General features: G+C 39.2%; 1 protein-coding gene across 3 annotated transcripts in view; it reads right to left on the bottom strand.

Annotated features, from left to right (window-relative positions):
- Window positions 1-352: 352 nt before the first annotated feature.
- Window positions 353-23,377, bottom strand: part of LOC122563274 (bcl-2 homologous antagonist/killer-like) — a 44,719-nt gene continuing 21,694 nt past the window's right edge. For 2 of the 3 annotated variants that reach the window (XM_087973662.1, XM_087973663.1), the window contains exons 3-8: window positions 20,425-20,557; window positions 19,890-20,033; window positions 18,757-18,859; window positions 16,260-16,309; window positions 11,198-11,378; window positions 353-5,371 (exon numbers count right to left, since the gene is read on the bottom strand). In XM_087973662.1, coding sequence (XP_087829788.1) covers window positions 5,267-5,371; window positions 11,198-11,378; window positions 16,260-16,309; window positions 18,757-18,859; window positions 19,890-20,033; window positions 20,425-20,557 — 716 coding nt within the window. In that variant the 3' untranslated portion in view covers window positions 353-5,266. The remainder of the gene's footprint in view (window positions 5,372-11,197; window positions 11,379-16,259; window positions 16,310-18,756; window positions 18,860-19,889; window positions 20,034-20,424; window positions 20,558-23,377) is intronic. The other variant, XM_043716957.2, reaches the window with a different exon arrangement.

Raw genomic sequence — 23,377 nt, 5'->3', positions numbered from 1 at the left:
ACAAAAGAAATAAAGAAGTGGGAGTGGGGGGGGGGGGGGGGGGGGCCCGCGCGTTGGGTGGGAGAAAGAGGAGAATTCAGCAGCGTGTCCGTGCATCAACCAGACTAAACAGTCTCTTCAGGGAAGGATTACACAACAATGCACTTTCCAATTTTTTGTTCCTATTTTGTCATTTTTGATTGTTGTAGATTTTCATGCAACTCTGCTTCATCTATTGCTTAGCCCTGGTACAGATAGAGTTTGGGGTGCAAGATGACATTCCGAGTGCAGGTCTTCACAGAAATTACATGTTAGCACCAATTGTCTTATGACTATATGGAAATTTTTCAAGTTCAAAAAAAACACAGCACTGTTGCAGATGCATGGCTTTATTTCCTGCACAAATATACAACTGCCACTTGCTTCTTTCTTCTCCAACACAAAGCAACAAGGAATGAGTAAAAAAAGCATCACAGTTGTTCAGTTTTAATTCACATTAGATTAAGAGAACATCCTCATGCAACATCACATGCATTCTTAAGTTTAAAAGGGATATTTTAAGGAAATTTCAAAAGTTGCTAGCTACTCAAAGGTTGCAAGTAACCTTTAGTAAGAAAAATACATCGGTTAGTTCACTTTTACTCATATTAGACCAGCAGAACGTAAAGTATAAAAAAAGCTAGAGTTTTTCACAACAATACAACGTAATATTAGTGCTACATACAAATAATGCATTATATTGTGGCATACCATGATACTAACTGTAACTGTGCAAAATGAAGGCAGGTGTTTTCAGAAAAACTGAAATAATACACCTTTCTGGCTCATTACAAGAGCCGCCCACGATTGTCACTTTGGTCAATATTTCTACTGGGCCAGCAATACAATATAATCTATACCTACAGAAGCAAAATAAGGATTGAAGTAAATCTGCTTCTTTAACCTTCTAACAAATATGTAGGGGGAGAAACATCTTATCCAAAAAACATTAAGCCAAATGCAATAGCTTCATGTTTTTCCTAAATGATTATTTCTATTTGAATCTTTTGGTCCTGCCCAAAAACCATCACAGCAGAAATATTATGTGTAAATTAATTTGCACTTTTTTTCCAGCTGAGGAAGGGGAAGATTGTCCAAACAGCCACTGTGCAATGCAAGTTGAGGAACATTGAAAATAATCAGATTTAAATTGTACTACATTAATGGAAACATTTCATGAAGAGAACCAAAAAGAAACAAGATAAAAATAAATTTAGATGGCCGTTATCATCACATTTTTAAATGATGCCTTTGTACACCAGACAGAAGCTTGGAGCAAGTTTCCAGCATATTTTACTGCTAGGGATCAGTGTTTATGCAGTCCTAAAAGGAAAAACTACACTTAGCACAATTAAACTGGTAAATCAAAGATTTCCAGTTGGTTCCAAGCCCTCCAGAAAAGAACAAGGTCTCAGAAAAGCTGATGCCATTCCCTTTGTCAGCCTACAAAGGGATCTAATTTTAATCCAGTGAACCTAATGAGTATTTTTTTAAAAACAAGTCCCCTGAAAAACTATTATAATTTAATGGAAAACCACATTTCATAATTCTTGTTAAAACCTAGGTTTTTGATCGGGATCACCCTACATAAAGCAAGCCTGTCTGTATGTCAAAGTCAATTACAGTTGTTATTTATCGCAAGTCACAAAGTCTTTGAGAGAAGAACGTGGCATTGCAATTGGTGCTTATGTTTTAGACAAAAAAAATTCAAGCCTAGATCATTCATGAAAACAACAGAAATATGTATCACATTTTTAAAGAGCCAATAATCTGAAATTTTAATATTAGAGGCAACATTTCAAGCTGTTACCTTTAGCTAGATGGTCCCACTATAAAACTTTACACCTTGCTTCATGAGTTTTGATTAAAATCTTTTGAAATCTGTTCAAAGTCATTCACATCACATACAACAGAGTGGGATCTGAGACAGACATTAAGCAATTTTGGAATATTATGCTTTACAGGCATTAGCAAGCTATTTGACAGTTATGGGAAATGGGTGGAACTAGAAGTGGATCTACAGTCTGCCTAAGTTCAAGCTGGATCTGCCCAGGCATATGAATGCAGCTGATCAATTCTCAAACCAAAAGACACAGTATCAGATGGCAATATCTTTGTTACTGGCTTGCCAGAGATCAGTTAGTTCAGCACATTAATGGGACCCAAGGCTTTCTAGTGTAGTCCAGCCAATGTTGAAATCCACTGAGCAGGTCAGTAAAACAGAGTGCTCAGCTATAATATAGACTACCTCTGTTGGAATCACACTGCAATAAATGCCTAACGTATGTTTTGTTTAACATCAAAATTCAGTAAACTGAAATATTCAGCTACATTAATTTATTAGGAAATCAGAAAAGTCACAGTTTACCTGATCATTTAACACCATAAGATTGTCTGTGTAATGTCTTTCTTTTTCACTCTGGAAACATTAGATTTTGAATGGAATTTAAAACTCTATAGTACTGAAATTTATAGCCAAGGAAACACTCCATGACCAAACAAAAATAACCAGAACTTTGTCCAGGTAAAGAACTAGCATTCCTGAAAAGCTAAGTTTGACATTCTGTTTCAAAAGATGCCTCATAATTGGTAAAAATGTATTTTCCAATTTTTCTCTACAAGATTATGCGAACTATTTATTCAGTTGTTACAAAAATGAGTCCATAAACATTAATGTGCGAGATGAGAGGCAGAGAGAATATTTACATGATGGGTAAGGGTTAAACATTATACCAAATTAATCTAGCACAGACCAACAGGCTACAAAAGGAACTCTGGACCTCTAGTCTCCACAGTTTTGTGGCACATCAGAAGACACTTAATTATTAAGGTAATTCAAGGAGCTAAAAAGACCTCACTTCCTCCCAATAGGGCAAATGTGGAGGCTACTACTTCAAGTATAAATTGAGAAACCAAATGTTACCGACTGGTTTTATGACAATCGACAGCATGGCTATTAAAACAGAGGCATCACTGCTTAATCATTAGTAAACAGATCTTTTAAAAAAGTACCCCAAGAGAACAGCAAAATTTCTGGTGTCAGCAGCTAATGTCACAGCTTTCAAAGATGCCACAGATATAACTGGAGCTATGTCAGAGGTCACAGTTGCTACTTGGAGCATGATGAAAAATTAGATTAAATATAAGAATCAAATAGTTTTGGAGAAATAGATTTTCAATCAATTGAAATAATTTCTTGATAGATAACAGTAAGTGCCTTATATCAGGGAAATTCCATTTCTTTGTCGTCTTGGTTGTTCAAACAGTACTCCACATCTATAGGCTTGGATTATATATAGTGTTTTGATCAAAGCAGCCATAAACCTTGCCATGTACACAGTGTTCAAACAGAGACAACTACACTAGAATACACAGCTGCTGGTATGAGGTTTCAAATGATTTATTTTAATAAAAAACATTCTAGGAACTAAAGGAGTGCAACATGCTATTACATGTTACTATTCCACAACAGGAAAATTTGGAGAGATCAAATACTAGTTCCAAGATTAAGCTATAGATTGCTCTTTCTTCGATTACCCACGAAGATCATCCTTCAAGTGAAACAAATTTGTCAGAATAAACCTGCATTTTGAAAATGCAGGATTACTCACAACATTGAGAATGTAAAAAAAAACTCTATAACACAGCTCAGACCTAAGCTGCATATAAACTAATGCAAAATCTAACCAAATTCTAAACTTAGTAAGTAACTTCCAGGATCAGAAACACTTTGGAACTATTATTGAACAGGTTGCTGAGTTTCCAACAGATATTGTCAAGTAGATTTTCAAAATTAATTTCCAATCTTTAATTTTGAAAGCTGATTATTATTGAAATTAATCTAAACTTTATTCATATCATTTACCTCATTTTAACTTTCAATTTCTGAGCACTTCAGCCCAGATCATTTTTATCCCTTGGAGTTCTCTGTTCCAAATTTTGTTTTCTCAGTCCTATATCTAATTATAATATAGTTTTTGTTCCTTGGTACAGCTTCATCCACACCACAAACTATGAACATTTCAATCTGCATTCTGCTATGCTACTTTTCTCCCCTCCTGTCAGCCCAAAATGAAAGCTGCCTTCCCTTTGCAACTGTGCTTTTTATTTGATAAGCTCCTAATGATAAAGTGTAAGACCACAAGGACTATTCAAATGTTAGTAATGAAAATTGTTGCAATATCAACTGTTCAAAGCCCACAGGTTATAGTTCTCCCTTTACATTATAATATCTGAAATCAAAGTCTCAAATCTGCATAAAAACATATCATGCAGAGGTACTTACTAAAAAAAAACTTAGAATTTATCTTAGCAACCCCTGGCCCCCAGATTTCATACACACAGCCTTTAAGGTCACAGACTTTAATCTCAGCAGCACCATTCATCAGTCTTCAGACATTCAGACTGTTATTACTCCTGAAATACTATGCAATTTCAAACCATATTACACATACCTAATTCATAACAGACATTGCTGGAGGCACACAATTCTGATGCCAGAGACACCTGTACATACAATTCTACGAAAGACAAAGACTTCTAAGTTTAGCAACAGCTGCATTCTTAGTCATTTTTGAAAGCTGAATTTGATTTCTGCTGTGTACACTATGGATTGTCTCCTCAAGTGCAACAATTCATGTACAGTACAGGAGTCATACAAAAAGTGCATCAGTGAGAAGTATTTTGGAAAGGATAGTATGTAAGTGCTCTTAGTGAGAGCCCCAAAGATCATCTTCAAGTGTTAAGCAAGGAACAATCCGTTCTGCTAAAAAACAAACTCTTCATGCATACAAAAAAAAAACGAATGGAGTAATTTGCCTTTGAATTGCTAAATAACGGCTAAAATTTCCATTCATCACATTTTTCAATCTTTAAACAATTGTAATACACCATTTATTGGTCATAGTTTGTGTCTCAGCATCCAATGCTGTTCCTACAGGAACAAGATTCAGAAGAGGAGATGAAAACCAGGGTAGTTTGCCAGCATGGCCTTAAAGCGAGTTACAAATTTACAACGTGGAGGAGTGTGGCTGAACTTAAAACTGTCCTGCACAAAATCAGTCTGAGAATCAATATCCTTTCATAATGAATTTGGCAATTTGATAGCAGTTGAGTTTTCTGGTTAAGTATCTCCCATTCATTATCAGTAGCAAAGTCTTCACAATTACGTAGACGTAAACTGCTGCTAAAAGAATCTCTATTTTTTACAGTCCAGGGCTAGAGGCCTGCTCCAGCGAATATCCTCCTACTAAGATTTGTAAAACTTGTGGACCACAAATACACCAATCAAAACTATAGCCAGAATCCCAAGCATCCATTTGATATAGATATTATCCAATTCCAGAGCTGCAACCTGTTGAAAGAAAAGAATATACATTAAATAGATAGCCTTTTACAGAATTTGTACTGATGTTTTTTTAAATAGAGGCAGGAGACGAGATAGTATAGAATAAGTTTCCATAACACCACAAAAGACAACTTAGAGCTGTAGTTCTGTTCGCCGAGCTGGAAGTTTTTGTTGCAAACGTTTCGTCCCCTGTCTAGGTGACATCCTCAGTGCTTGGGAGCCTCCTGTGAAGCGCTTCTGTGGTGTTTCCTCCAGCATTTATAGTGGCCTGTCCCTGCCGCTTCTGGTTGTCAGTATCAGCTGTCCGCTGTAGTGGCCGGTATATTGGGTCCAGGTCGATGTGTTTGTTAATGGAGTTTGTGGATGAATGCCATGCTTCTAGGAATTCCCTGGCTGTTCTTTGTTTGGCTTGCCCTATAATGGTGGTGTTGTCCCAGTCAAATTCATGTTGCTTGTCGTCTGCGTGTGCGGCTACTAGGGATAGCTGGTCGTGTCGTTTTGTGGCTAGTTGATGTTCGTGGATGCAGATCGTTAGCTGTCTTCCTGTTTGTCGCATATAGTGTTTTGTGTAGTCCTTGCATGGGATTTTGTACACTACGTTAGTTTTGCTCATGCTGGGTATCGGGTCCTTCGTTCTGGTGAGTTGTTGTCTGAGTGTGGCTGTTGGTTTGTGTGCTGTTATAAGTCCTAGTGGTCGCAGTAGTCTGGCTGTCATTTCAGAGATGTTCTTGATGTATGGTAATGTGGCTAGTCCTTTGGGTTGCGGCATGTCCTCGTTCCGTTGTCTTTCCCTTAGGCATCTGTTGATGAAATTGCGTGGATATCAGTTTTTGGCGAATACCTTGTATAGGTGTTCCTCTTTCTATTTTTGCAGTTCTGGTGTGCTGCAGTGTGTTGTGGCCCTTTTGAATAGTGTCTTGATGCAACTTCATTTGTGTGTATTGGGGTGGTTGCTTTCATAGTTCAGGACTTGGTCTGTGTGTGTGTCTTTCCTGTATACCTTAGTGGTGAATTCTCCGTTTGGTGTTCTCTGTACCCTCACGTCTAGGAATGGGAGTTGATTGTCCTTTTCTTCCTCTCTCGTGAAGCGGATTCCTGTGAGTGTGGAGTTGATGATCCGGTGTGTTTTCTCTATTTCCGTGTTTTTAATGATTACAAAGGTGTCATCAACGTATCTGACCCAGAGTTTGGGTTGAATTTGTGGTAAGGTATACAAGGTATTCGCCAAAAACGGATATCCTTGCAATTTCATCAACAGATGCCTAAGGGAAAGACAACGGAACGAGGACATGCCGCAACCCAAAGGACTAGCCACACTACCATACATCAAGAACATCTCTGAAATGACAGCCAGACTACTGCGACCACTAGGACTTATAACAGCACACAAACCAACAGCCACACTCAGACAACAACTCACCAGAACGAAGGACCCGATACCCAGCATGAGCAAAACTAACGTAGTGTACAAAATCCCATGCAAGGACTGCACAAAACACTATATAGGACAAACAGGAAGACAACTAACGATCCGCATCCACGAACATCAACTAGCCACAAAACGACACGACCAGCTATCCTTAGTAGCCACACACGCAGACGACAAGCAACATGAATTTGACTGGGACAACACTACCATTATAGGGCAAGCCAAACAAAGAACAGCCAGGGAATTCCTAGAAGCATGGCACTCATCCACAAACTCCATTAACAAACACATCGACCTGTACCCAATATACCGGCCACTACAGCGGACAGCTGAAACTGACAACCGGAAGCGGCAGGGACAGGCCACTATAAATGCTGGAGGAAACACCACAGAAGCGCTTCACAGGAGGCTCCCAAGCACTGAGGATGTCACCTAGACAGGGGACGAAACGTTTGCAACAAAAACTTCCAGCTTGGCGAACAGAACCACAGCAATGAGGATCCGAGCTACAAATCTTCTCACAAACTTTGAAGACAACTTAGAGATCAAGAACTCCAGCAGGATAAATTCTGAACTAAACTGGGCAGGGCACATGGGACACATTTTGCTCACAATGAAAACAAACAACGCCTCTTGGAAAATCGGGCCCAAAGTCATGCAGATTGCCATTTCACTCCCTCACCTTTACAAACCAAAGACTTTTAAATTTCTAGCAGGAGGTTCTAATCAGGGCTTGTTCAGAAATACAGAGCCATACTTGCAGTTTGACAGGCCACTATCATGTAAAATAGCTGGGGGAAGGGAAACACGTGCACTTTTTGCACACCAGTCAGTTGCCAGATTCTGAAATTTAATACCCCAGCATCACAAACACCCATTGTCAGAAGCTGCCAATTGTCTAAGTATAAATCAAAGAGTGAGGTGCTGGAAACGCGCAGCCAGTCAGGCAGCATCCGAGGAGCAGGAGAATTGACGTTTCGAGCATAAGCTCTTCATCAGGAATGAGGGCTCATTCCTGATGAAGAGCTTATGCTCGAAATGTCGATTCACCTGCTCCTCAGATGCTGCCTGACCAGCTGTGCTTTTCCAGCAACACACCCTTTGATTCTGATCTCCAGCATCTGCAGTCCTCACTTTCTCCTAATTGTTTAAGTACACAAGGCAAGGGTGAAGGCAAGGCACCAAGGCATATGGCAGCCAAGGTGCCAGGTAAATGATGGAGTGTATAGAATAGGTCAGAGCTGGTAGGAAATATCAGGTCGTCGGGGAGTAGTTTTGGGGACACCAGATCGGACAGCAGAATAATGGAAAAGGTTGCCAGGTATGGAGAACGGAGAAGAGTTAGTCCCCAGGGTAGTGGAGGCAGTGCTGGAGACAGTGCTGGAGACATTGAATAATTACTCAGGATTTAGACTAGATATTTAAGTAGTTTAACTTTTCAAGAGTAATTATTTCTTCAACTGCAGTGGAGCCTTTCAAATTCTCAGATTTAAATGAATAAGTTTGGTTGGCTCAAAGCTCAGAGGGATTACCCATTGCCATGTTCAATTTTCCAGCCAATTTCCAAGTCAGTTACAGTGTGGATTCTGTAGGGTGACGACGCACAACTTCCACCAACACTTCAAAAATTGTTATCAGAAAACATGGGTCAACAAAACTTAAGAAAAGTGAACTGCAACGAACAAAAATATACTATTGCAAAAAGGCCATCAGAACCTGACAAAAAAATTAAACATGTTAACTTCTCATCCAAAGGACCTGGTTTGATAGCTTATTCCATTCACCCATTCTCTATGTAAGCACAGCACTTGAAACATGCATAGGAACCTAGCATTAATGGAATGTGCAGGACAACTAACAGATGAACAACTTAACTAATATTTAAGTTTTGACTTATTCTAGAAAGCCATGGAGACCAATAACAAAAAAACAAACTTCCCAAATGATCCCAATGGAAGTGAACAAGAAATAACTTTCACTGCAACAAACGAAAATCACCAAAAGACATGTTATGAATTCACTGGATTTCAGACCCTGGGCATGCTTATACATATGCAAAGCAGGAAAATCCATCTGTATTCTGCTCAGTGTTTCTTTTAACCAATGAAAGGACCTATCCATCTCGGTCATCAGGTGTTTTCTTGCAGGGTTGTGGAGCATGCAAAAACCTGACCACAGGACTGGAACAAATGCAAAAGCCTAGTCATGGACATGGGACAACCATAAAAGAGGAATCCCCTGATAGGTTTATGACTCAGAAGAAATGCTGCTGAGATAGAGGCTGAAGGACAGTAGCTCTGAATGGTTGGAATTCAGGAAGAACTCCAAGAAGCCTATTGATAGCTTCCCTGTAGTAATGACATAGGAGAAAGAGCAGAGTTTGATGGTCAACTGAAGCGAGAAGAGGTTCCATCCTGAAAAATGTGCAGCTGTTGCAGGCTTTGAGCAGCTGGAATCAGAAGTCCCTCAAGCTAAAAAGGTGCAGGTGAACATTGAGGTTAGAAAAAGCCACGGGAACTTGGAAGATATCTGTGGTCGGAACAGCAGCATGTCTGTGAAGCCAACTGAATCGGTCAACTTGCCATGAATAGCTTAGTAGAGGTGACAGAGGAGGAAAGTCACAAGTGGTATTTAGTTGGCATGGCAAATAATGACGAAAGCTAGGGGAAACCTAGAGGACAGTACTAGCTTAGTGAAGGTAGCCATCTGCTGACAACCTGTAATTGTGCCAGTGAGTAGGCACTGGACAGCAGTTTCCAGAGCAAGGAGTGATGTCACAGGAAAAGACAAGAACCACCTAATGATGAAGCAGTCCACGACAGAGCAGCTCGAGGGAATTCCAAATCAAAAAAGTGCAGGACTGTAATCCCACGTAATCTGTTAATGAGACGATGGCCCAGTGTGCTGAGAAATCCAAGGGATCTATGTTGACTACATTTGCTATATAACATACTCTGTAGGGTATTTAACAATAGTTTCTGTTATCCATTTTTACCTTTTGTTAATTCTGGAGGTCAGGGTACAAGTTGAAAAGATGTAATTGTTTTACTATTGTACCTCTGTAGAGTAAATTTTGTTCGTTCAAAACCATTGCAACTTGTGGCTAAATTATCAGGCCAATTGTATTTAGCTAAATAAACCAAAACCAAACTTTAATATCCAACACAAAAAGGTAAATCTTGGGTTTTTCAGCCAGGCCTCTTAATATACAAGTGGTACCACATACAGTCAAAGTCCTTCTCTGCTCTCTCTCCTAAAAGTTCAATTCGTCCTTCCCTCATGTAATTTAATCATTAGCAGCCTTTGACAGCAGCTTTACTCCAGAATTCTAAATGACAGAACTAACAAGGCATACTTCAGTAGAACTCTCCATACTCATTGCACAACTGTCCAAATGGCATTGCTTTCCCAGAGTTCAGTTCAGTTAACTACTAGTGATAACCTAGGCCGAAGTTGACTGCTGTTTAAAAGAAACCACAGCCAGCTCTTCTGCATGTCAGGATGGTTCACATTTTATTAGGCTTCAGTCTATGAAGCTGGTATTACAGCCACACTATATTCCTGTCTTGACCACAATTTCTAATTTCCCTGAAACCTATGAGAGATGCACTTCAGAAGATGTATGACACACTTGGCAACTCCAATTAAGAAATTCCACCCAGAAACCTAGCTTTTCAGTTTCAATTTCACTAAGGAGACTTCAAGAAAAAGAATGACAATTGGTCTGTCAAAACACTTTATCACCTTTATATTTCAGGTATAACAGTCAAACCCACAAATTACAATTTGCATTTATATCATGCATTTAACAAAAAAATATGAACGACTAGAATTCTCAGTTTTCTTTAAAAACTTAGGAGTGCATAAATAGACATCCAAGCATACTTAACAGTGACTTAATCTTAAAAAAGGAATGAATCTGGAAAATTCTTTACCCTTTAATCTTAAGCAGTCAGTTTCTAACCAAATTGAAAAGATTCAGGTGTCAAAAAAATCTTTCCTCTTTAAAAACAGAAAAATTTATTTTCTCAAGAGCGGACAGCTTTTTAAATGAGTAATTGATATGTATAGATACCCAAGTTCTTAAGATCAATATTGCTTAACTAACAACGATTCTTAAAATAGGCTTCAGAATTTGTGTGTCAAAGCTGGAAAAGGGTGGGGAAGGGCTGTTTGCGTCGCTATTAGGAAAACTGGAGTAAATTAGGATATGAAGTACCTTTTGACACAACTATCAAGGGTCATACATGAAGAATGATTATTTGGGAAAAGGCACTTACTGAAGTGCATCAAGAACATGAAAAGAACCACACTACAGACAAAAAAAATGCTCAGTGCACTTAATGCCTCATCTAACTAAAAACTGAAATCAGAAAACCAGCAACCTACTGCTGTGCACTTACCCAGCCTCCTTGTGCTGCAATCCATCGTGCAATTCTATTTTTTAATACAAACTCTGCAATGAATTTTGCAATTTGACTGAGGAATCCCTTCATACCCTTCTGGAAGACATAAATGGCCATTCGATAGCCAAATCCTAAAAGAGCTATCACACGGCCCCAATTTATGCCACTTTCAAAAAGCCTATAAAGAGAAAGAACAATTTTAGAAATATTTTCAAATATGGATTAATGAGAAAACATTTTTAATATATAACGGAAATTCATATTGACCTTATTTGAAAACATGATAGTGGTCTAATATTTACACTTTTATAGCATCTGTTATTACTTATGTCAACAGATTGCATATGGCAGTCCCAATCTATGTTTGGAAAGTTAAAATCGCCTCCCATAACCACCCTTTTATTCTTACAGGTAGCTGAGATCTCCATACAAGTTTGTTTCTCAGTTTCCCTATGACTATTACGGGGTCTATAATACAATCTCAATACGGTGATCATCCCTTTCTTATTTCTCAGTTCCATCCAAATAACTTGCCTGGATGTCTTTCTGGGAATATCCTCCCTCAGTACAGTGTAATGTTATCCCTTATCAAAATCACAAACTTTCCACTTATGGTAGGGGATTTTAACTTTCCAAACATAGACTGGGACTGCCATAGTGTTAAGGGTTTAGATGGAGAAGAATTTGTTAAGCACGTAGAAGAAAATTATCTAATTCAGTATGTGGACATACTTACTAGAGAAGGTGCAAAACTTGACCTCTCTTGGGAAATAAGGCAGGGCAGGTGACTGAGGTGTCAGTGGGGCCAGTGACCATAACTCTATTAGTTTTAAAATAGTAATGGAAAAACCAAATTGGAGAAAGGCCAATTTTGATGGTATTAGGCAAGAACTTTCAAAAGCTGATAAGGGGCAGATGTTCACAAGTAAATGGAGGCTGACAAATGGGAAGCCTTCAGAAATGAGATAACGAGAGTCTAGGGAAAGTATATTCCAGTTAGGGTGAAAGGGAAGGCTGGTAGGTATAGAGAATGCTGGATGATTAAAAAAATTGAGGGTTTGGTTAAGAAAAAGAAGGAAACATATGTCAGGTATAGACAGGATAGATCAAGTGAATCCTTAGAAGAGTATAAAGACAGTAGGAGTATACTTAAGAGGGAAACCAAGAGGGCAAAAAGGAGACATGAGATAGCTTTGGCAAGTAGAATTAAGGAGAATCCAAAGGGTTTTTACAAATATATTAATGACAAAAGGGTAACTAGGGAGAGAAGAGGGTCCCTCAAAGATCAGCAAGGTGGCCTTTGTGTGGAGCAGCAGATGAGGCAGATACTAAATGAGTATTTTGCATCAGTGTTTACTGTGGAAAAGGACATGGAAGATTAGACTGTAGGGAATAGATATTGACACCTTGAAAAATGCCCATAATAGAGGAGGAAGTGCTGGATGTCTTGAAACGCATAAAAGTGGATAAATCCCCAGGACCTGATCAGGTGTACCCTAGAACTCTTGTGGGAAGCTAGGGAATGATTGCTGGGCCTCTTGCTGATATATTTGTATCATCGATAGTCACAGGTAAGGTGCCAGAAGACTGGATGCTGGCTAATGTGGTGCCACTATTTCAGAAAGGTGGTAAGGACAAGCCAGAGACTATAGACCAGTGAGCCTGATGTCGGTGGAATCCTGAGGGACAGGATGTACATGTATTTTGAAAGACTAGGATTGATTAGGGATAGTCAACATTGCTTTGTCCATGGGAAATCATGTCTCACAAACTTAATCGAGTTTTGTTTGAAGTAACAAAGAGGATTGTTGTGAGCAGAGCAGTATACGTGATCTGTATGAACTTCACTAAGGTGTTTGACAAGGTTCCCAATGCGACACTGATTAGCAAGGTTAGATCGCACGGAATACAAGGAGAACTAGCCATTTGGATATAGAACTGGCTCAAAAGGTAGAAGACAGAGGGTGGTGGTGTTGGAGGGTTATTTTTCAGATTGGAGGCCTGTGACCAGTGGAGTGCCTCAAGGATTGGTGCTGAGTCCACTACTTTTTGTCATTTACATAAATGATTTGGATGTGAGCATAAGAGGTATCATTAGTAAGTTTGCAAATGACATCAAAATTGGAGGTGTAGTGGACAGTGAAGAAGGTTATCTCAGATTACAACGGGATCTTGATCAGATGAGCCAATGGGCTGAGATGCACATAGAGTTTAATTTAGATAAACGCAAAGTGCTGCGTTTTGGGAAAGCAAATTTTAGGACTTCTACACTTAATGGTAAGGTCCTACAGACTGTTGCTGAACAAAGAAACCTTGGAGTGCAGGTACATAGCTCCTTGAAAGTGGAGTCGCAGGTAGATAGGATAGTGAAGGCGGCGTTTGGTATGCTTTCCTTCATTGGTCAGAATATTGGGTACACGAGTTGGGAGGTCATGTGGCGGCTGTACAGGACATTGATTAGGCAACTTTTGGAATATCGCGTGCAATTCTGGTCTCCTTCGTATTGGAAGGATTTGTGAAATTTGAAAGGGTTCAGAAAAGATTTATGAAGATGTTGCCAGGGTTGGAGGATTTGAGCTATTGGGAGAGGTTGAATAAGTGAGGGCTATTTCCCCTGGAGCGTTTGTCCACATTTCTGTGGGTATGGAGTTACATGTAGCCCAGACAAGGTAAGGATGGCTTATTTCCTTCACTAAAAAAGACATTTTGTTTAAAAACATATCTGGTTCAATAATGAACAATGGTTACATGGTAATCATTGGAATAGCATTTTCAATTCCAGGTTTTTAAATCAAATTCAAATTTAACCAACTTCTATGACGGGATCCAAACCATGACCTCAGAACATAATCTGGAGTTTCTGGATTATTGGCCAGTGACATTCCGGGGGGGGGGGGAGGAGGGCTCCACTTAAATAAAAATGATCCAAACTTCTTCGATGTCAAACAGAATAGGATAAAGCAAATAAAAGGAACATTAATTTCAGATACTAGAGCTCAATGAAGCAAAATGTTTTGAAAATAGAAAGCATGGAGCAAAATTAAAACTGAAATTAGGCAAGCAAAGAGAAGGCATGAAGAAATAGGGACAGGAGCAAAGAGAAGGCATGAAGAAATAGGGACAGGTACAATGATTGGAAACACAGATTTTACAGATACCTAAAGGGCAGGAGAATAACTAAGGAACAAGAAAAAGGTCAATTAGAGATAAAAAATTAACATGTTGAGATAGAAAACATAAGCATCATTCTCCATGAATAATGTGTTTGTCTTCATAAAAAGGGCAAAGACAACACTGGAGTTAATGATTTGAAACACTGGATGGGATAAAGAGAGGGGGAAAGGAAATATTAGAAGGGTTTGACATCTTCACCAGTGGATACTATACTATTCAGAGACAAAAACCTATCCCAGATTGCTACATGAAACCAGCGAAAAACAGTCTCTGACCATCACTTAAATTTAGTGCTCACTAGGTATGTGCGTATAGTGGAGGACTGCTAATGTATTACTGTTCAAAAAAAGAGGAAATGATAATAGTTGTAAGCTAGTCAGCCTAACTGCTGTTGTGGGTAAATGATTGGAAAAAAATGGAGGTAAAATATAAATTAGCACTTCAGAAATTTGTTCAAATACTAAGTACAAGAGCAAGGAGATTTTACAAGAATTGCATGAAACACTAGTTAGGCTATAATACTATGTATGGTTCTGCTCATTGCACTACAGAAATGATGTGCTCACATTAGGCATGGTACAGAGGAGATTCAGGAGGATCTTGCCTGGAATGTAGAATTTTAGCAATGATGAAATATACAATGGTATAAATTAGGTAGTTTTCTCTGGAAGAAGAACAGAGATTTAATTGGAGGTATGGAAAATTTTGAATAAATTGGGAAACTGAACATGAAGAACCAATTTCCCTGAGCAAAGAGGTCAGTAACCATGGAACATCAAATTAAAGTGATAGAAAAAAATTACATGGGAAGATGTAAAGAAATTTTTATCCCGTGGACAGTGGGCAGAAACAATCTTAAAAGTATTGGATATGCACTTGAAATGTAGTCATCTATAAGATTTTTGTTCAAGTTTGGACTGTAGGATTAGACAGTCCTTTGGTTAGAAGACATCAGATGGCTTAATATGTCCCAAGCCATCTGTAAAATCTGTTTTGCAACAAATTTCAGTTTTTCAAGTCAATCAATCGTCACTCAATATCTTCCAAATTTTAAAGTTGTGCTTGAATAAGCACTTTCTTTAAGTTTAACAATATTATAGCATGAAGGCAAATCCAGTAATTTGAGAAATTGTAGCAGTTAACATCTAATCTTTGAGATATTGATTTAAAATAAACTTTCCTGATATTTTGAGTGAAATTCACTTCCAAACTTAACACAAGATAGAGTTGTCAATTTTTTTTCAGTTCCAATACCTCTTGTGGCAGAGCTCTTGACTCTAGTCCCATTACAGGACTTGATGAACAAAGAAGGTGCATTCATAGTACAGGAAAACATGTTGCATACAAACACATGCCAATGGTAGGCAATAAATGCAGGAGTTCTTTTCCATCACTGGCTGATCTGAAAAGTTGGAGCCACTACTATCACTATCCATACCTCCAAATTACAATATCTAAAAGTGCATACTGCCACAACAATTCCGACGCAAAGAGAATTACTACCATTTAAGAAGAACTCTCAAATGCTCTTGAACTTCAAGTACTAAAGGTTAAACATATTTTACAGTCACATTTGTTACCAGCATTTTAGACAAAGCAATGGCAATCATCTACTGCAGTTAGTCAGGCTAATATCAATACAACCAAACAGAAACCACTTAACAGCTTGGAAGGAAGTGCGATACAATGTGCATTTCTGAATCACTTGCCATGACATCATTTTAGTGAATAGATTTGTCTGAATTTTTCCCAGGATTTTTTTTTAAACCGTTGCACGTTGACAACTTAATTTAACTATGATCAGAGGTTTATTTGTTTTAAGTAATCTTAAATGATAAAAGAAAGTTTGGAAAATGATTACTAAGCAAAATGAGAATGTGTTTACCTGCCCTTTTGCTGTTGAAAAGCAGTAATAATCAAGCTATAGTTAAGACTCTATAGTCCAGCATCCAAAGGAAAGCAGAAATAAAGGACAGGAAAGTCAATCAGACAAGATATGAACAGTAAGCATCAGTATCAACAATTTTTGAAGAAAATTAACTGTTTTTCTTAGTGTTTAGAAACCAAGTTTAGCAGTAGCCCATTTCGTCACTGTCCTACCATTCAGATGGATCACTGAACTCTGGTGCATACAACCTTTGCTTCATTTCCCTGAATACAAACATGGGTAATGGTTAACAAACATCTTCAATACCCCACCTCACTCCAGGTTATTGTGCAAGCAGTCAATTTGCAACACCTCTACCATTCTCACTGATATTAGCTAACCCAAGAAACAATTCAAAACATATGGCTTTAATGATTTTTGGAAAACTGGTTCACACCTGGGGTGAGCCTCTAAAATGTTTACAACCGTTATTTTGACAATTATAGGGAAAGTATTTCATTTCACTGACACATTTTAAACTGGTTTGAAATTCAGGTATGTTTTTCTTTCATGTTAAAACAATGTCATTGAGTAGATAATTTGAAATAAGCACATGATAGTACAGAACTTAAACATGGCTAAAAGGAGACAAGTAGTTGAAAGTTACAATCTTGTACCCAACAGAACAAGGCTGCAAGAGAGAGACTTGGAGAAAGAGACAATTTTATACTGCATGAGAAGAGGATCCTGATTGGGTCATAACTGCTTGGAAATGCAGCACAAACATTTCACTGTCAATTTGCATCCTCAGAACAGATAGGTAGATGAGGAGTCGTCAAAGCATTTCCATGAGAATGCAGAGTTTTGTTGCCTCTAGCCATTTTTTGAAAAAACTACAATACTTTCTTTTGCCTACTTAAGTAATTGACACCCTATTTTATGTACAGATCGTTCTGCTGTAACATGCTTGGTTAGCGCAAATTCGCTACAACGTAATTGATAAACTGGGGACACTGTTTCTAAAGCACAAACTTTTTAAACGTTTTGGCTGTAATGCAATTATATTGCCAACACTAAGTACTGTTCTAAAGCATGTTTTTTTATAATACGGGTTTGCACAAGATCGTGGTTGGCACTACAGCCTCACAGCGGCAGAGACCTGGGTTTGATCCTGCCTATGTGGAGTTAGACAATTGCTTCTCGAACATGTCAGTACTTATTGCGTTTCATACCCTACTCATAAACGGAAGCCAAAACAATGTTGGGGATAAAAGTACAATTTGGGAATGAAAAAGAATGTTAAACTATAAACGGAAAGATCCATACATTCTTCCAGTGTCTGCATGGGTTTCCTCCGGATGCTCCAGTTTCCTCCCACAATCCAAAGACATGCAGGACAGGTGGATCGGTCTGTTAAGTTGCCCACAGTGTTAGGTGCATTCGTTAGGGGCAAAAGAAAGATAACTGGGTCTGGTGGGTTACTCTTCGGAGGGTAGGTGTGGACTTGTTGGGTCAAATGGCTTGTTTCCACACTGAAGGGAATCCCTAACCTATTCCAAACAAACAGGTCATCAGCACAATCAGGTGCGATCCAGGGGTGGAAGGTTAATAATATCTCTAGAGATACACTTCAAAATGATAAGCAGCAAGGATGCCAGCAAAAACTGGACCTAAACGGTTCCCAGAATGACACCATCTATTTGGGTTTCTCTACTTTCAAGTTTGTGGGCAGCACGGTGGCACAGTGGTTAGCACTGCTGCCTCACAGCACTTGAGACCCGGGTTCAATTCCTGCCTCAGGCGACTGACTGTGTGGAGTTTGCACGTTCTCCCCGTGTCTGCGTGGGTTTCCTCCGGGTGCTCCTGTTTCCTCCCACAGTCAAAAGATGTGCAGGTTAGGTGAATTGGCCATGCTAAATTGCCCATAGTGTTAGGTAAGGGGTAAATGTAGGGGTAGGGGTGGGTTTCGCTTCGGCGGGTCGGTGTGGACTTGTTGGGCCGAAGGGCCTGTTTCCACACTGTAATGTAATCTAATCTTACTCTAAAGAGTGCATGACAAAGTTTCAACTTCTAGTGTCCTTTCAGCAGGTCTAATTTGGAAATCATAAGCAGACAGTGCTCGTTGGCTATAGCAGAGATTATAGAAATCAATGTATACTACTCCAAAAATTGATTAAGTGTCAATGACCAATACAAATTGTTTAGCAATTATTTGAACTGGAATAGTTAACTGCAGTGGGCATCTTTTGGTAATTCTCAATTTGTGACTTTTTCAAACTACTGAATTTGTTTAAATATCTACACCATGCCCAAATGCGAAATTGTTAACGAGAAGAAAAAGCAGGTGCATCTGACATTTTATGCTAACATTCAAGGTACATTACAAAGACCAACTGAATAAGAATTAATCTACAGGAAGACAGTTGGTGTCACACAGCCTGGGAATAGATCCTTTGTTCAAAATCAGACATCCCAATCTGACCTAATCCCATTTGCCAGCATTTGGTCCACATACCTCTAAATCCTTCCTATTCATACACCCATCCAGAGGCCCTTTAAATGTAATTGTACCAGCCTCCACCACTTCCTTTGGCAGCTTGTTCCATTTATATACCACCCTTTGCATGAAAATGCATGAAAAAAAAACAAAATATATATTGTAGACTAGGAAACAGAAGCTACAGTAGCAATAATTTATGGAGCTAAGCAGAGTATGCAAAATTCAAGTCAGTTGGCAATGTAGAAATAAGAGACTTCAACACAACATTAGCATTTGTACATTTTTGAACAGAGGAGCTTAAAATTTAGTTCACCTTAGACAATTGCTTCTCGAACATTTCGATACTTATAGCGTTTCATGCCCTACTCATAAATGGAAGCCAAAACAATGTTGGGGATAAAAACAGAGTTTGGGAATGAATTTGCCAAAACTGAAAAAGAATGTTAAATTATAAACTGAAAGATCCTTGCATGCATGCATACGCATTAAGACAGTGACATCTAGTACATATTAAATAGACCACTTGTTTTTGTTTTCAAAATATTAATTCAAATGATGTTAGCATCACTGGTTAGACCAAAGCTTATTGCCCATCCCTAAGTGCCCAAAGGCAGTTGAGACTCAACCATTTTCTAAGGGTCTGGAGTGAGGTGGAGGCTAGATCAAGTAAGGATGGCAGTTACCTTTCCTACAGGACATTATTGAACCTGATGTGTGTTTCTGACGAATGACAATGGTTTCATGGGTCATCATTAAACATCTAAATTCCACTATCTACTCAAGCAGTATGGCATTAGTGAAGTGACTTTAGTACAAGAGTATTTACAAATCTTGATGGCACTGTTATATTCTGCCACAACTCAATTACAATTCCTGAAGTTTTTTGTGCCATTTTTTCCAACATCCTCTTTTCCCTCTTGCCCCCAGCCCAAATGATTTCATCATATTTTAGCTATGCATCTTAACTGGCTAGTCGAAACCCAATTAGCTCAATAACATTCTTCTAGATTAATCAAATTAAAAGCATTAAGTTTTATTTAAAACCACTGTCTCCACATGAAACACTCTCGAAAACGGTCTTCTGTACAACCCAGGAATCTTTACAAATAGTTTGTTTGCACAATTCAGTTTATCAACTTGCTCCTTACCCATCAGCTATTTTCCGGAAGTAGTCGTAAGCATTTCCTGCATTGAGCGGCAAGGTTGATAGCAGATTGTGGAACTCTAAATCATATCTACGATTGATGTCATCTCCGATAAGAGCAAGCTGCCGGCCCACAAGAGTTGGAGTACTTGAGGGAAGGAAGACAGAAACAAAAAAAAAGGAAGATCACAACTACTTAGAAAGTCACAAAATCAAGATACTGAGGTAAAATAGTCAAGATGGAAATAAATTTAATGAATGGGGAAAGTGGCATGCTTGGTGATGCAAAACTCCATGCTACTTCTCATTTTTTTTTAGTAAGCTATTCTGAAGCTTTTAGGATATTTCATGCAAAGATCCCCAGAAACACTTGTGCACAAAAGACTGTATGAGTGAAGACAAAACAAGATATTCATCTATAATGATTTTTACTCTCCTCTCACATAAGGCCCTCACCTAAAAAACTGAGAACAAATTTTAGTCATGTGTCTGCTTAAACACTACTTTTAAATTGATATTATATTAGACAAATATCTTACTTTTCAGGAGGCTGCTGCATCTCAATTATCTCCGGATCCTCTGGGACATTTGCTCCTTCTTCTCTCTCCGATTGGTACCGGAAGAAGACGTAACTCCTGAAAACGTCCTCAGTTTCCTGCACAACACCTTCCTCTACGATGCAAAGGAAAATTTGTCTTCAGCATTTAAAAGAACATGTAAATTTTTTTTAAAAAATTGATACTGGGGCAATAGACAATAGGTGCAGGAGTAGGCCATTCAGCCCTTCGAGCCTGCACCGCCATTCAATATAATCATGGCTGATCATTCCTAATCAGTATCCTCTTCCTACCTTATCTCCATAACCCTTGATTCCACTATCTTTGAGAGTTCTATCCAACTCTTTCTTAAATGAATCCAGAGAGTGGGCCTCCACTGCCCTCTGGGGCAGAGCATTCCACACAGCCACCACTCTCTGGGTGAAGAAGTTTCTCCAGAGCTCTGTCCTAAATGGTCTACCCCGTATTTTTAAGCTGTGTCCTCTGGTTCGGCACTCACCCATCAGTGGAAATATGTTTCCTACTGCCAGTGTGTCCAATCTTTTCATAATCTTATACGTCTCAATCAGATCCCCTCTCAATCTTCGAAACTCAAGGGTATACAAGCCCAGTCGCTTCAGTCTTTCAGTGTAAGGTAATCCTGCCATTCCAGGAATTGACCTCGTGAACCTACGCTGCACTCCCTCAATAGCCAGAATATCTTTCCTCAAATTTGGAGACCAGAACTACACACAGCACTCCAGGTGTGGTCTCACCAGGGCCCTGTACAGCTGCAGAAGCACCTCTTTGCTTCTAAAATCAATTCCTCTTGTTATGAAGGCCAGCATGCTATTAGCCTTCTTCACTACCTGCTGTACCTGCATGCTTGCCTTCATTGACTGGTGTACAAGAACACCCAGATCTCTCTGTACTGCCCCTTTACATAAATTGATTCCATGTGAGAGCGTGAGAGAGCAATGAGGAAGTGAACAGGCAGATGTTGCATCTTCTGCAATTGTATGGAAAGGTGCCCATGGGGGTGGGGGAGGTGTTGGGAGTGGAGGAGGAGTGGACTAAAATGGCTTGGGGAAGGAAAACAGTCTTTGAAGAATACTAACAAGAAAGGGGAGAGGAATGTGTATCTAATGGCAGCATCCCACTGGAGGTAGTGGAAATGGCAGCTTATGATCCTTTGGATGTGGATGCTGGTGTAGTGATAAGTGAGGACCCAGGGAAACCCTATTGCTGTTTTAGGGAAGAGACAGAGTGAGAGCTGAAGTACAGGAGAAGCTACTAAGGGTCCTGTAACCTAATACTTCATGTCAGTTTCAGAATTTACAACTCATGGGCTCTAGCTGCCTTCTCCTTACCATCAACATGCAATTCCTTTACATGTCTATGCCACATCAGGATGGTCTCAGGGCTCTCCACTTCTTCCTGGAAAAGAAGATCTTAACCATTCCCATCCTCCTTTGCCTGGCAGAGCACATCCTCACTTTAAACAACTTCTCTTAACTCTTTCCACTTCTTTCAGGGGAAAGGTGTGGTCTCAGTTACACCAGTCTCCTTGTGGGATATGTGGAACATTGCTTGTTCCAGTCCTACTCAGGCCCCCCCACCCACACAGGGAGGCGATGGCCTAGTGGCATTATTGCTAGACTATTAATCTAGGATCCCAGCTAATGTTTTGGGGATCCAGGTTTGAATCCAGCCACAGTAAATGGTGGAATTTGAATTAATTTTTAAAAATCTGGAATTAAGAATCGACAGATGATCATTACACCATTGTTGATTGACGGGAAAATACATCTGGGTCACTAATGTCCTTCAGGGAAGGAAATCTGTCATCCTTACTTGGTCTGGCCTATGTGTGTCTCTAGACCCACAGCAATGTGGTTGACTCTCAATTACCCTCAATGTCCTAACAAGCTATTCAGCTCTATCAATCGATTCAGTTTTATCAAATAAATGAAACCAGACATATCACCTGGCAGAGACCTAGGCACCAGAAAGACAACAGCAGAAGCTACCCTACTGACTCTGCAAAGTCCTCCTTACTAACATCTAGGAATTAGTGCCAAAACTGGAAGAGCTGGTTCATAGACTGGTCAAACAACAGCCAGCAGTCAGACTCATGGAATCAAAAAACTTACAGACAACATCCCAGACATCATTACTATCCCTGGACATGTCCTGTCCCACCAGCAGGGCAGGCCCAGAAGTGGCGACATAGGGGTATAGAATCAGGAGGGAGTTGCCCTGGAAGTCCTCAACATTTATTCCGGACCCCTTCCGGACCAGCAGGAATATGAATGATACATTTCACCATTCTTTATCAAAGAAGATGCTACACAAATCATAGTAAAAGGAAGTGATCAATACACTTGCATGATTTAACAATGAAGTAGTTGTGGCACTGGATAAGTTGTCAATTCAAAATTGATAAGACACCAAGACCTGATAAGATATCTCCAAATTCTTGGAGGTATCTTAAGTGCTCAAAGTGTAAAGGAGCTTCCTCAGACTGAAGTTATGCCAAAGGATTGGGAATTGCAAGTGTTACACCTTCATTCAACAAAGTGAAAAGCCCAGCAATGACAGACCAGTCATTTTAATACTGGTGGCAGAAAAACCACTAAAAATTATATTCAGGACAAAATTAATACAGCTCATTCTCAAATCTGGCCGCCTTGGGCCGAAGGCTGTGCTGGATTTTGGAATGTGCCATTTTTCAGATAAAAACAAACCGTATTAACTCAATGTAGATTGTACTAATCTGAATAGGGATGTAGGAAAATAAAGTCAAATGATTGCAAAGCAGTTCAGGTTAATGGTCATGTCACTGAAATTATTACTTTTCATGCACTGTACTGACTAACTGATTCATTTTTCCCTCAAATTTTCTACATCAACCCATGTAAAAACAGAACTTGTTTTAAAAAAAGTAGAGGTTTTA

The sequence above is a fragment of the Chiloscyllium plagiosum genome, unplaced genomic scaffold (assembly GCF_037043375.1).
Source record: "Chiloscyllium plagiosum isolate Xiang-an unplaced genomic scaffold, Cpla_swu_hap1 HiC_scaffold_26, whole genome shotgun sequence".
Lineage (NCBI taxonomy): Eukaryota > Metazoa > Chordata > Chondrichthyes > Orectolobiformes > Hemiscylliidae > Chiloscyllium > Chiloscyllium plagiosum.
The sequence above is the reverse complement of the archived record's forward strand: the minus strand, read 5'-3'. Positions and strand labels throughout refer to the sequence as shown.